This window comes from Crotalus tigris, unplaced genomic scaffold (genome assembly GCF_016545835.1).
Source record: "Crotalus tigris isolate CLP2741 ecotype Arizona unplaced genomic scaffold, ASM1654583v1 scf7180000017585.4430047, whole genome shotgun sequence".
NCBI lineage: Eukaryota > Metazoa > Chordata > Lepidosauria > Squamata > Viperidae > Crotalus > Crotalus tigris.
Genome location: NW_024096493.1, coordinates 3,861,443 through 3,876,964, shown reverse-complemented (window position 1 = coordinate 3,876,964; position 15,522 = coordinate 3,861,443). Strand labels below are relative to the sequence as shown.

General features: G+C 38.2%; 1 protein-coding gene across 1 annotated transcript in view; it reads right to left on the bottom strand.

Moving 5' to 3' along the window:
• Positions 1 to 15,522, bottom strand: part of LOC120316228 — a 62,122-nt gene that overhangs the window by 9,153 nt on the left and 37,447 nt on the right. Inside the window, exons 7-11 of the mRNA XM_039361574.1 lie at positions 15,147 to 15,254; positions 7,181 to 7,241; positions 6,756 to 6,808; positions 6,155 to 6,238; positions 5,567 to 5,753 (exon numbers count right to left, since the gene is read on the bottom strand). Of these exons, the coding sequence (XP_039217508.1) occupies positions 5,589 to 5,753; positions 6,155 to 6,238; positions 6,756 to 6,808; positions 7,181 to 7,241; positions 15,147 to 15,254 (471 nt within the window). The 3' untranslated portion in view covers positions 5,567 to 5,588. The remainder of the gene's footprint in view (positions 1 to 5,566; positions 5,754 to 6,154; positions 6,239 to 6,755; positions 6,809 to 7,180; positions 7,242 to 15,146; positions 15,255 to 15,522) is intronic.

Genomic DNA, 15,522 nt, shown 5'->3' with positions numbered 1-15,522 from the left:
TTAATGGGTTATTGTTGGCTCAATCTCAAAATTACAAAAACTGAAGTAAAATAAAGTAGAGTAGAATAAAATGTAAAGTGCTACTGACCAGCATACAACCTAGGACTCCAGCAGCTCAGGGTAAAACAGAAGCCTAGAGCAACATCCACTAGCTGGAAGGGTTCTACCGTGGACTAACCAACTGGGCCTGGGGCTACTAGTAAAATGGGACAAGTTCAGGAAGCCATCTAGCCTGGAAGCTTGGTTGTAGTTTTGAATCAAAGTTGAAAAATGAAGGTGCAGGATGCAGGAAACAGTAAGTGGACCTAACTGATGATGGGCCAAGGGGAAAGAATAGCTCTGCCCTCAAATGTCTGGCTGGAGTGGAAAATATGCTGCCAGCACTGGGTGGCTGTTGGTTGTTGTCTCTTCAGGAGAATTGGCACGACTACCACTATCTGTCCCTCTGGTCATTATTCATCTGCTTGCACTTCTGAGCCAGCATATGCATCTTCCATGGCTCCAGTTGCCCACTCAGTGTGGGCTCATCCCATGCATGCATTCAGCAAGCTGGCTTTGTCTTGGTCATATTTTGCTTTGCTCAGTTCCTGCCTTCCATTTCTGCCTGCTTCTATCCAACATACAAAGAAAAATGCAACACCTCCTAACACACCCACATCCAAGTACATTCCTGATACATCCAGGAAAACAGAAAAATGACATCCTTGCAACTAGACATGGGCATGAAACCTAAAATAGTACATATTTAGAAGGCCATCTACAGTGAGATTTCAGCAAAGAAAAAAAACACACCCCAGAAATAAGGATAGGGTTATTTTTGTCCTCAGTATCAATATTTAGCCATTCTTAGAGTAATTGTTGAAGCTGAAACTTCTATGGAATCATTGGACTAATTAGATGTTAAATAGAATTCTTAGACAAAGTCACTACTCTGTCACGTCAAGAAATTTTGGATTACACATCACTTGGACAAGATAATGTGGTTACGTAGCAATGATGCAAAGGTAGTATCTCCAGCAGGAACATGGACATGCTAACAAAGCTCAGCTTTCTAGATCTTTACTATAATAAGAAATTTTACAAGGCTAATTTAAGAGCAATTATTTAAGAGCAACAATCACCATAGCACTTTGATTGAGTCTCTTTATGAAAGGGAATAGCATTATGGATATTATTATTTTGCTATGAACTGTTTTAAATAATTGAAGGATATATATCTATCTATATCTATATATCTATATCTATATCTATATCTATATCTATATCTATATCTGGAAAATTTGCATAAAAATACGACTCCTGGGCATGTCTATGGTACAAATAAAATACGAACACCAAGAGAGTATAAATATAAAAATATACTTTACTAAAAGCTGCCAAGCTTTCGTTTGGAAACTCCAAACATCATCAGGGCTAAGGAGCCAGTAAACAATGATGACTTAAATGGGTTTTGCCGGCATCTGCAGCCGGCTCATGGACCGCGTCACCGGTCCCGGCCAGTTAATTAGTGTTCCAGATGTTTCTTTATTACTCTCCTTACGCTTCCTTCTATGGTTCTTCCGGATCGTTCCTTCCACTATCTCATTACTGGCATTCATCTCCTCCACCACCCCTTTATCCTTATTTCCTTCCATAGTACTGATCCTCCTCCCCTTTTTGTTTTCATTTTCCACCCTGGGGGCATCTGTTTCTCCTCTATCAGTGTTACAAGCTTCCCTGAGCTCACAGACGCTCCCCCCCACACACGCTTTTCTCAATCTCTGCTCCACACCCTTTCTTCTCACTCCTCCACTGTCATAAGTAACTTTCATACAGGTGTTGCATATTTGGGGGTCTATGCCCTCCTCCTCCGTCCTGGCAATCTTCGTGTTGACAGTTCTCCACCGTTCCATTTGTTTGCTGCGTAATCGGGTGCTTACTCCGTCTCTCAATTCATCATCCCCCTCCTCCCTATTGCATGTTCTTCCCCATTGCTGATAGGAACAGTATTCAGATGGACACCAGGTCTCCAGATCTCTGCATTCTGATTCAGTAAGAAAATCGGAGATGATACCCTAAAGAAGATACGCCCCCGTGACACGGCGCTCGCTAGATTTTACGGGCTCCCAAAAATCCACAAGGAAGGCACCCCACTTCGCCCTATCGTATCATTTATAGGTACCCCTACATCCGGATTAGCGAAGTGGCTCAGCACTCCACCTTGTGGAAGGTAGCCCCACAACAGTCAATTCTGCAGAAGAATTCCTCAACAGAATTAAGACCCTTAGGGTGGAGGATGATGAGAGGATGGTATCGTTCGACGTTACCTTCCTCTTCACCTCCATCCCCCAGGACTTAGCTATTTCAGCCCTGGGAGAGCGCTTGAGGAATACAGAAGGGAGCCACCACCAGGACTCCCTTCAGACAGATGACCTCCCGCAATTATGTCTCACCACCTATTTCACCTTCCAGGGTACCATCTTCGAACAAGTTAAAGGGACACCTATGGGCTCCCCCATTTCTAGCACTATAGCGGAAATAGTACTCCAACAGCTAGAACACAGGGCTATGGCCTTATACCAACCCAAATTTTGGGTTCGGTACGTGGATGACATGTTTGCGGTTGTTAAAAAACAACATGTAGCTACCTTTATGAGAGTACTAAACTCGATCTGCTCCGACATCCAGTTTACAGTGGAGGAAGAAAAACAAGGTCACCTAGCCTTCCTGGACGTGTCAATATACCGCCAGTTGGATGGGACGTTACAGGGGTGTTTCGTAAACCCACCCACACGGACAGAATACTCCACTATAGGAGCAACCACCCCGTATCTCATAAAGCTAGCTGCATTAAAGCATTGTTTAAGCGCATGGACTCCCACTGCAGCACTGAGGAGTTTAAGAAGAAAAAAAGGCAATATCTTTTCCGTATTTGTCAACGTAATGGGTATCCTTTGAGGTTTATCAGACAGTACGGTCTTACACCCCAGTCCCGGAACAACCAAAAGAGAGAGGAACCATTATTACAAAGAATGCGTGTCTCTTTGCCATATATTAATAACGTCTCGGAAGCAACAGCCAGACTGCTGGCCCCCCATGGAATAGAAGTGGCCCACAGACCCAATCAGACATTACGGTCCAAAGTCGTTTGCCCCAAGGACCCACTCCCTGCCATGGATAGATCAGCAGTAATCTATAAAATCAATTGCAAGAACTGCGATGGCAATTATGTGGGTGAAACAGCTAAGCATTTAAGATCTCGCCTGCATGAACATCAGTTAGCTATAAGAAGGGGCGAGCAGCATTCTCAATTGTGGATGCATATGGCACAACATGGCCACCAGTTTGACTTTGTGAATGTTCGCGTTATGTCTGAGGATGCCACTAAGGGAGGCCGGCTATTGAAAGAGGCGTGGTATTCCAACAAAGATGTGGTGAATCATCACATTGACTTACATCCAGTGCAACAAGCATTGAGGAAATGGGATTTTAAACACCATGCCAATCATTATAAACGGTCTGAACAATGCTTGTACGGCTGTAAATGTGACGAGACACCTGGCCTCCATCCTGAACAGATAGATGGAACTTTGGCTAACCCTTGACACTCCAGGGGCAACCCCGTTTTGCCCAATCAACACCAATACCGCTCTAATGAACCTCTGAGGAGGCCACCACTGTCAAACACACGTAATCATCCACCGATGGAAGACCTCCCCCTTCCCCAATATCACCACGATAGACCCCCACCCCCGGAATTTAACAACAACTGTGGAGAGTGTGGAAGATCCAGCATGAGGAGTCTGCAGCCTGACGCTGTGGGTAGGGGGGAGAAGAAGAACGAAAGCACGGCTCGATTGCCTAGGCATACGGTGAAAGGGAGAGACATGGCGTTCTGCCTGGACCCTCTGCAGACAAGGAATACCCCCACCAACAATACAGCCCCCCCGGGATGAACACTTTGAAGTCCCCCCAAAGACGAGCACAGGAGAGGAGAGTGAGAACGCGGGGAATCAGAACGCAGAGATCTGGAGACCTGGTGTCCGCCTGAATACCGTTCCTATCAGCAATGGGGAAGAACATGCGATAGGGAGGAGGGGGGATGATGAAATGAGAGATGGAGTAAGCACCCGATCATGCAGCAAACAAATGGAACGGTGGAGAACTGTCGACACGAAGATTGCCAGGACGGAGGAGGAGGGCATAAACCCCGAAATATGCAATACCCGTATGAAAGTTACTTATGACAGTGGAGGAGTGAGAAGAAAGGGTGTGGAGCAGGGATTGAGAAAAGCGTGTGTGGGGGGGAGCGTCTGTGAGCTCAGGGAAGCTTGTAACACTGATAGAGGAGAAACAGATGCCCCCAGGGTGGAAAATGAAAACAAAAAGGGGAGGAGGGTCAGTACTATGGAAGGAAATAAGGATAAAGGGGTGGTGGAGGAGATGAATGCCAGTAATGAGATAGTGGAAGGAACGATCCGGAAGAACCATAGAAGGAAGGGTAAGGAGAGTAATAAAGAAACATCTGGAACACTAATTAACCGGCCGGGACTGGTGACGCAGTCCATGAGCCGGCTGCAGATGCCGGCAAAACCCATTTAAGTCATCATTGTTTACTGGCTCCTTAGCCCTGATGATGTTTGGAGTTTCCAAACAAAAGCTTGGCAGCTTTTAGTAAAGTATATTTTTATATTTATACTCTCCTGGTGTTCGTATTTTATTTGTACTATATCTATATCTATATCTATATCTATATCTATATCTATATCTATATCTATCTATCTATCTATCTATCTATCTATCTATCTATCTATCTATCTATCTATCTATCTGTCTATCTCAATAAAATATAGAAATGATATGTGTTGATATGTTTTCCTAGGAATCGCATTTTTAATGTTATTAAGGATATATGTATGTATGTATGTATGTATGTATGTATGTATATATTCATTAATTTCTCTTGTTATTTAATTGATCATTGGGCATTCTAAAGTTTATTATAGTTGTTCATGTCAAGGCAAGACAACCATTCAACTGATTACATGCTGTCTAAAGTTGCTATGAGTTGGAAGGACTATAAATTTTATTTAAAACAAGCAAGCAAGCAAATATATAAATAAATTCATATAAATTATTGTTTGTCCCAACAAACAAAACTTCAACACAGTATAAAATATTTTATAATTCAAAATGCATGTTGCAGAATTTTTACAAGCAACAGTCATACAACTCCTCCTTTTAAATTTACTTTTAATGTTCTTGTGATAATAGGTTGAATCCAACTTTTATTATTTATTTATTTATTCAAGTTTATATAATTGCCTATCTCATGAGGGAGGGGCATGTATCTGTGCATATTTAAAGGAAATTTAGAGCTGATTGCAACCATGTAAAAACAAAAGAATAGAAATGATCAAATCATATAGTTAGAAACAAATAATCTGATGTTTGCCACAAAATACAATTCAAAACAAAAACAGATTTACTTTCATTTACTTTCATCAAGGCATTTGTATGATGACATGCCTGTTTTGCATTTCCACCTCTAGGCCCAGCCTCCCCTCAAATGCCCATCCATACTGACCTTTCTCCACTCACGGTGTCATTCATGTTTCTAGAAGTTGAGGGCTACACCAGTGTTTACTTTGTAGAAGGTCCTTCAGCTCTGTCTCTCGTTTCTGTAAGGATGATTTGACCTGTTCCAGATTGGCTTTAATTGCCAACAGAAATTTCTCTTCTGATAAATAATCTTGTGGTTCTTCTATATCTACCTGAGTGATACAAAGAAATTTTGATATATTGCCTCAAGGAATGGTAAGAAAACTGTGCCCAGATTAGCAAGAAGGGTTAAAGTGTACTTCTATTTAAAGAACAATAATGCATGTTTAAAGTATTTGATTGAAAATGTTACAAAAGAGCAAGGTTTCAAAGTTACGCTAGTAATGCCTAGTGATGCTCCAAAAGAAGTTAAGGTCTTGCTATCTTAAATTTGAATTTGTCTGCTTTTCTAAAATGTCAGCCTAGCACCAAAACTGACAGCAATTGTGGAATGTTGATGTTTTCCTGAAACCAAATTTCATATGATACCAGCTGCAAAGCATCACTGATGTGTTACAAATTGGGAAAAAAATTCAGATGTTGGCCTCTACTGAAAAATGAAGATGAGGCTTACCACAAAGCAATCTTGTCCATTCTGTGCTATAGTGTCAGATTTAGTTTCTCTTGCATTCTTCTCTCTTTCTCTATTTTCAGTTACCTGAAAGAAACTAAACTTTATCTAAAACATTTTAATTCATTTATTACTAAAAGTGTTTTCATTTCTATAATAACTGCTGTTGGCCACAGACTATGTGATTTTGAAACCAACAAATTGCTCATCAAACTATTACTGGTGCTTATCTCTAAGTCACCTTAGTTATGAAAATTATATGTTAGCTGAGCAAAACAGGAAAATGAATCTGACAAAATTTTCAGGTTAATTTTTTCAAAGACTAATTAAAACACTTAAAAATATAAAGTTAAAACCAAACCCGATAACATTTTCAAAATGAAATGGTGTTCCAGACAGTCCAACTCAAAAAGTTTAAGACTATTCCAATTAAGGCAGAAAGAACTAGAAAATATTATAGTGTTTTTTTCTTCCAGTTGAATTATTCTTCATTCTTTATAAGCAACTTAACCTAACTACTATTCTTCATCTGAAGTGCAATATTTGTTTCATCTAATATTGATTCTTTTTGCTGACCACAATGTAATTTTATCTGGCTATTTACCATTTTCTGCACTTTTTCAAGGTCCAGTCTACTTCTCTGAAGTTCCTTGATAGCTGAACAGCAAGAGAAAATGTATTAAAAACGGATCATTATAGAGAAATATCACTATTGGCATTCATCAATGGATATTTTTCTGTAAAAAAGAAAATGATTTCATCACATATGGTTTTAATGATTAGGAAGAATAGATTATAGAAAGAAGGTAATTATGATGAAAACTTGAAGACAGAGGTTTAATTAGAATTACATGTATAATTCCTGAGATATCAAAACATATATAAATAAAATAAATAAAAAACAGCAAAGTACGAATACCAAATAATTAAAATACAAATACTAAATAAAAGAGGAATAAAGAAAGGCATAATAGCTGCAATGTCTATAATACATGAAAAAACAAAGGTTTTTTGAGGCAAAACACTTACTTAAATTATGCTCGGTATACAGACAATGTAGCTTCTGCATAATACTTTTTAAGAGCCAAGACTGAAAAAAACAACAGTGAAATCAGAAATAATTTTCTTCCATTATTTCATAAACCAGTAATAGAAGTGGCAGATCATACATACAGTAGCTTGACTGCTTAAATGCATTCTGGTCCTCTAGGATATAATAAGTGTAATATACAGTACATTCAGAAAGTATTCAGACCCCCTTGACTTTTGTCAATTTTGTTATGCTGCAGCTTGATTCTACAGTTGTTGAAATTAATTTTTTCCTCATTAATCTACATAATGACAAAGTAAAAACTGAATTTTAGAAATGTCTGTAAATTTATTAAAAAGAAAAAAACTGAAATATCACATTGGCATAAGTATTCAGACCCTTTGCAACAACACTTGAAATTTAGCTCAGGTGCCTCCCATTTCTCTTGATAGTTGCCAACATGTTTTTACATCTTAACTGGAGTTGAACTGTGGTAAATTAAATTGATTGGACATGATTTGGAAAGGCACACACATCTCTAGAGAAGGCCTGACACATCTGACTATGTATGCTGTAGCAGAGGAAAAGCCATGAGGTCAAAGGAACTGCCTGCAGAGCTCAGAGACAGGACTTTTGCAAAGCACAGATCTGGGGAAGGCTACAATAAAATTTCTGCTGCACTGAACATTCCAAGGAGCACAGTGGCCTCCATAATTCTGAAATGGAAGAGGTTTGGCATAATCAGGATTCTTCCAAAGGCTGGTTGTCCTGTCAAACTGAGTAATTGGGGGAGAAGGGCTTTAATAAGACAGGTGACAAAGAAGATAAGATGAGATGAGATAAGACAAGATAAGATAACCTTTATTGTTATTTTTTTACTGTGGGCACAACGGCACACATCAAAAATGAAATTTAGTTGCCCGCTCTCAAAGTGAAACACTTACATGACACACACTTAAACATACTATGTACAACATATGTATAGACCCACACCCCTACATATACATAGCAAATAAATATTAAATACTGCCCATTTTGAATATATAAAGAACCCGATGGTCACTCTGACTGAGCTCTAGAGATCCTGTGTGGAGAGGGGGCAGAGTTCCAGAAGAATGACCATCACTGCAGCCCTCCACTGATTTCGGTTTTATGGCAGGGCGACAAGACGGAAGCCTCTCCTCAGTGCAAAACACATGACAGCCCATTTGGAGTTTGAAAAACAAAACAAAACAAAAAAAAACCTGAAAGACTCTCAGACTGTGAGGAATAAGATTCTCTGATCTGATGAAACCAAGAAAGCCAAGCACCTGCCCGGGATCATCGCATCAGTAAAGCATGGTGGTGGCAACTGTGGGAGTGTTTTTCAGCATCAGGGTCTAGGAGACTGGTCAAGGTTGAAGGAAAGCTGAATAGAGCAAGTACGAGGATATCCTCAATAAAAAGCTTTACCACAGTGCTCAGGACGTAAGACTGGGTCGAAGGTTCACTTTCCAACATGACAATGATCATGTTGACAACACAGGAGTGGCTTAAGGACAACTCTTTGAATATCCTAAACTGGCCCAGCCAGAGCCCTGACTTGAACACTATTTTTTTTTTTTTTATTAAAAGTTTTATAAATTTTACAAAAAAGAAAAAAGAATACAAAACAAGAGACAACATATACAAAAAAATAAAACTAAACAATACATATATATATATAAAAAAAAAACCCCACCCCTCCCAAAACCCCCCCCCCTCCCTTCCCCCCCCCCTGAGCTTCCCAGAGCATATAGGCTTAAAAAGTAAAAATAAAAATTAAATTAAGAACTTTATATTTATATATATAAAAAGATTATCTATAATATATATGAAAATAAAACTTATGAAAAAACTATATAATATTTTTGTATACCCAATCTAAATTGTATAAATTTTATCCATTTATCCCAAACAGCAAGAAACTTCTCTTGCGTTTGTTGCTTTAAGAAAGCCGAAATCTTTGCCATTTCCGCCAGATAAGCTACTTTAAGAAACCATTCCTGCAATGTAGGCAAAGATTCCTTCTTCCAATATTGTCCTACTAACAGCCTAGCGGCTGTAATCAAATTTAACATCAAAACAACCTCCTTTGTATCACAATCTGTAACAATACCTAACAAAAATAATTGCGGAGTAAATTTTACCCTCCTTCTAAAAATTCTCTGGATATTCCACCATATTTTGATCCAAAATGCTTTTATCTCTCTGCATGACCACCAAATATGATAATAGGAAGCCTCCTTATAACCACATCTCCAACATTTGGGTTGCACGTCAGGGTACATATAAGACATTTTTTGTGGATCAAGGTGCCATCTATAAAACATTTTATAAAAATTCTCCCTTAAGTTCTGTGCTTGTGTAAATTTGACATTTCTCACCCAAATATTTTCCCAGGTGTCCAATGAGACTGGTTCACCAAAATTCTGCGCCCATCTTATCATACAATCTTTAATTAGTTCCGTTTCTGAATCCAATTCAACTAAAACCGCATAAATTCTCTTAATGTGGGTTTGTCTTGAATCCTTCACTTGCTTGATAAGATTTTCATCTTCTCTAAGAAAACCACCTTACAATCCATCTTCCATCTGTCTAATAATTGCCTATATTGGAACCAAGAATAAATAAAGTTTTCTTGTGCTAACTCTTCCCGTGATTTTAATTGCCAGTTTTGTCCATCCCATTTAAGTAACTGTCTATAAGACACCATATCCATTTTAACCCCTCTTTTTATTGCTTCTATCGCATGCCAAGGTATAGCCCATAATGGTACTTTGAAATCACTTTTATAATATTTTCTCCAAATCCTAAGTAAAGAAATTCTTAAGATATGAGATTTAAAAGCCCAATCCATTTTTTTATTGAATATTAAATAGGCATGCCACCCATAAAGTAAATCCCATCCCTCTAAATAAAGTATCTCAGAATTTGTCAAATTTACCCAATCACTGATTAGTGTTAAAACCACCGCATCATAATATAATTTCAAATTTGGTACCTTAAGTCCACCCCTCTCACGGAAGTCTTGCATAATTTTAAACTTAACCCTTGGCTTTTTCCCTGCCCAGATAAATTTATTAAGACCCTTCTGCCACTCATTTAAATTAATCTCATTTTTCAAAATTGGTAACATTTGAAACAGAAAAAGAAACTTGGGTAAAATATTCATTTTTATCACTGCAATTCTTCCCATGAGGGATAATTGCAACTTTTCCCAGTTCTTCAAGTCCTTCTGTACCCTGACCCACAACCTTTCATAATTATTTTTAAATAATTTTACATTAGAAACAGACAACATCACCCCCAAATATTTTACCTTATTAACAATCTCAAAACCCGTCAAGTTAGTCAAAATCTGCTTCTCCTGACTAGACATATTTTTAGGTAAAATTTTGGTCTTATTTACATTAATCTTAAAACCCGAGACCAAACCATAATGATGAATCAACTGTAATAAGTTTACTACAGAATAATCAGGTTGCGACAAAGTAACAACCAAGTCATCCGCAAAAGCTCTTAACTTATATTCTTTTTTATTAACATATATTCCTTTAATTTCCTGAGACTCTCGAATTTTGATCAATAATATTTCCAATGTTAAAACAAACAACAATGGCGATAAAGGACACCCCTGTCTAGTACCTTTCTCTATTGTGAAAACCTCCGAAAGACCTCCATTAACAATAAGTTGTGCTGTTTGTTTTTGATATATTACCTTAAGGGCTTGTAATATGTTTTCACCAAAATTCATTTCTTCCATTACTCTTAGCATAAAATGCCAATTCAATTGGTCAAATGCTTTTTCAGCATCTAAAAATATGAGCCCTGCAGGAACTTGGTTGTTCTTATCTAAGTATTCTAATAGATTAATAATTTGTCTAACATTGTTTTTCATATACCTTCCTGTTATAAACCCTGATTGATCTTTATGCACAAGATGATGCACCACCCTCATAAGCCTATTTACCAAAATTTTTACAAATATCTTATAATCCACGTTTAAAAGAGATATAGGCCTATAATTTTTTGGTAAAGTAAGATCTTGATCCTCCTTTGGAATCAATGATATAAAGGCACTACGCCATGAAGGAGGAATCTCTAAACCCTGTAAGATACCATTAAAAAGATCATTTAATGGTTGGATCATCTCCTCCATTAAAGCTTTATAATAAACAGCTGTTAACCCATCCGTACCCGGTGCTTTCCCTAATTTCAATTGTTGAATTGCTGAGGCAATTTCCTCCTTAGTAATTAAGCCATTAATTTCATATTTCTGATCCTCAGTCAGTTTAGGAAACTTGCCTCAGCTAAATATTTATTTATATCTAACAATTGTACATTAGTAGATTTATATAAGTTTTGATAATAATCCAAAAAAGATTTTTTTAATTAATTCCTTCTGAGAAACTAGTTTACCCTTGTAATTTATTTTCTCTATTATTCTCTGTCTCTGTTTCTTTCTTAATTGATAAGCCAACCATCTTCCCGGCTTATTAGCATTACAAAATGTATTTTGTTTCATAAATAATAAGTTGGTTGCAGCTTGATCTGCTATCAACATATTAAATTGTGACCTTAATAACTTTACAGATTCTTTAGTACTTTCATCAGAAGGATTTAGAATCAAAGCCCTTTCTTTTAGTTTAATTTCATCTTCAAGTTCTCTACGTTTCTGAATCTGATTTCGCTTATAAAAATTATTCATTTTTATCAAAACACCGCGCATAAATGCTTTACCTGCATCCCATACCATTGACATTGAAGTCCCCTTATACATATTCAAAGCAAAATAGTCCTTTAAACACTCCTTTAATTTTTGAACATTCTTCTCTTGTCTAAACAAATTTTCATTAACTCTCCAGGATCTTCTTTCCTCTTTCTCTTGAATCAGCTCCATCCAAACTGGACTATGATCCGTCAGTGATCTAGGAAAAATCTTTACATTCTTTACTTTATTATACAAGTCCGTGGTAATCAAGAAAAAGTCAATTCTTGAAAAAGATTGGTGTCTATCAGAAAAAAAAGTAAAGTCTCTCTCCTCTTGGTTACGTTCCCGCCAATAATCCCTTAATTCCCAGTCTTCTTTCATATCAAAAAAGGCTTTAGGTAGCCTTGCTTGTTTAAGAAAAGGAGAGGAACCTTTCTTGTCCCTTTGTATATCTAAGACACCATTCCAATCACCCATTAATACCACTGATCTATAATCAAGCAATGTTATTTTTTGATGTAACTGCTTATAAAATTGTTCCTGTTGTTGATTTGGAGCGTAAAGTCCAACTATAAGTATTTTCTTACCATAAATACCAAGTTCAATCATCACATATCTCCCCTGGGGATCTGATTCTACCAGACAAGCTGGTAGGTTTTGTTTAACATATATAACAACTCCCCCTTTCTTCCCAGGAGCAGAAGATATAAAATGAGATCCCAAACGAGCATTAACTAAATATTTCTGATCTTTAAGTAAAATATGAGTTTCCTGTAAGCAAATAACATCATTAGTATGTTGCTTCAAATAATAAAAGATTTTTTTGCGTTTCTGAGGAGAATTCAATCCATTAACATTCCAGGTCAAAAACTTTGCCATCTCCCTTGGCACGCAGCCTGGAGAAGACACCATCAAACTCTGAAAGAGCTGCGTGTGTTGCATAACTCTTGGGTCTTGCTCCTCCCACCGGCGGTGATGCACTTCCAGGAGAACTCTCTTTAGGCTCTTTTTTACGTTGCTCCTTCTCTTTACGCTTATAGGCTGCACGGGTCATCCTCTGCTCTTTAACCTCCGTCTGGCGTTGCTTTACAGCTTCTATCATCCCAGCGGAAACCAAATCTAATGCCTCAGATTGCTGCTCAACTTCCTTACCACTCAGAGATTTCCGACCAGATGAGGTTGAGCCTGCACCCAGGACCGAAGTATAAAAATCTCTAGCTTTGTCAACTGTGTTCAATCTGTAGCGTGTCCCAGCATGGCTCAAAACAATACCCATCGGAATTTCCCATCTAAATGGCATCGATCTAGCTTTAAGCTCATTGGTTAAAAAAGCAAAGTCTTTCCTGCTTCTTAAAATTTTGGATGGGATTTCCTTTAGAATGATGACATCTTGGGCAGCAATCTGAAATCTTTTATTGTAAAAAGCTTGTATAATCTCATTCCGCAGGGACTTCTTTGTAAAATAAATCACCACATCTCTAGGCAAGTTCTTCTGCTTAGCAATCCAGGAGTTGAGCCTATAAATTTTTTCCACTTCTCTCTGTAATTCTCCTTTATCCATATCCAAGGCCAGCGCCAGATCAGTAAGGACCACCTCCACCAGATCTTGATTCACATCTTCCTTGAGGCCTCTGATCCTCAGGGCATACTCCATTTGTCTGTACTGAAACATCAAAATATCTTCTTGTGAGGAGTCCACCTTCCTTTCCACATCTTGAATTTTGTCATCCAAAGAGTCAACTTTGTCTTCCACTTCCTCAAGCCTTGCATCGAGCTTAACCACCACAGTAGCCAAACCTGAAACAGCTGCCAGTATATCTTGTCGTAATTCATTATTGTTTTCTTGCAATTTAGTCTTTATCCCCGTTATCTCTTCTTTGAGATCAGATTTAATTTCTGATTTAATCTGTGAGACAAATTGATTCATTTCCTCTCTCATTTGAACTACAATCTCTCCCATTATGCCTCTAACCTCTTGTGCTGAAAGTCCAGATAGAGGAGGGGAGGGTGGTGGCTGAGCCGGTGGTACATGTTTAGATTGTTGTTGTAGCTGTGCAGTGGAAGTTATAGGAGAAGAAATAACCTTGGGTATTGAGGAAGGCTGCTGCCTCTTTTAAGCCATTTTAAAAAGCACAATTGTCACTTCCCTTTCCCCTCCAGCCAGGAAGGGAGGAGGGAAAAAAAAATTTTTTTTAAAAAGAGACAAGCTATAGTCCTTGAAAGTCCAGAGTAAATCCAAAGAATAAAAAATAAAAGAGCAAACAATTCAAAAGAAAAAATTTCTAAGCCAAAAGCAAAAGTAAAAGCAAAAACCAGTCCTTAAAAAGGGAAAGTAAAACAAAAGAGAAAGGAAAAAAAAACTCCGACACTTTCAAAGCGCCATCTTAAATCCTTTCACTAATATAACAAAAAAAGGAGGAATAATAGTAGAAATCAAAAAATAGAAAAAATAAACACCTAAATTATAACAAAAAATCCTTTAAACTGCTCCGTCCGTTTAAAAATTACTCACCAGAATGCTATAACACGGAGATAGAAGCGGCGGTTTCTTTTGCTTCCTAGGAAGCAAAAACAGCTGGGAGGCGGAGATCAGCAGGAGCTCCGAGGGAACACTCCTTTCACCCCCTCTAGAAACAAATCCAGAGGGGGTTCAGGGGTTCTACCTCTATCCCTGCACTCTCTGTCCCTTCCCTTTGCCCGGGAAGGGATTTTCGAGCCGCGGGCCAGCTGATGCACGCTGCGCTCCGCGGCTCTGACACTTCCCCAGCTGGACGGCTAAAAGCTAGCCGCCATCGCCGTCGCCTCACACCGGAAGCTCTCGACTTGAACACTATTGACATCTCTAGAGGAATCTGAAAATGGCTGTCCACTGACAGTTGCCATGCAACATGACTGAACTTGAGAGGATTTGCAAGGAAGAATGGCAGAAAATCCCCCAATCCAGGTGTGCAAAGTTTATTGTGTCATATCCCAAAAGTCTCAAGGCTGTAACTGAACCAGGCTGCAGCATAACAAAATTGACAAAAGTGAAGGAGGATTCAATACTTTCTAAATGCACTGTAAATCCGAAAATATAAATATGAACATAAATACAGAAAACAAAAGTGCTGCAAATGAGAAATAATTATGTAGTTTAAATAATGAAAATAATGTACATGAGCACACAGGGAAGAAGAAAATATAATTTTAGTTGAAAGAAAAACCTGGCTTGTTTCCAAGAATGTTTAACAAACCTGATTCTGTACTTCCTTTTCTTTGTCTGCATTCATATCTTGCACTTGGAGCTGATTCATGAGGTCCTCCTTTTCCTCTCTCAGCTTCCTATTTTCTTCTTCCAATTTCTGGATGTGTAATAAATGATACAAAGGAAATGAAGGGTCTGCTGGCTTCTGGTTGATCTTTGAGCGTCAATGATGGTATTTGTTCCATAACAAAAAAGGTAAGAAAGGAGCATGCATTCAAACATGAAAGATGATTCACTCCTGCTACATTTTGTATGTTATGAAAATGGATTCAGTCATCTCACCTAGCAGTTATTGAGGTAACACTGAGTGATGGTTACACTGGAAGGGATTGATATTTCTGGATCTATGACTGTGGATTTGGAAT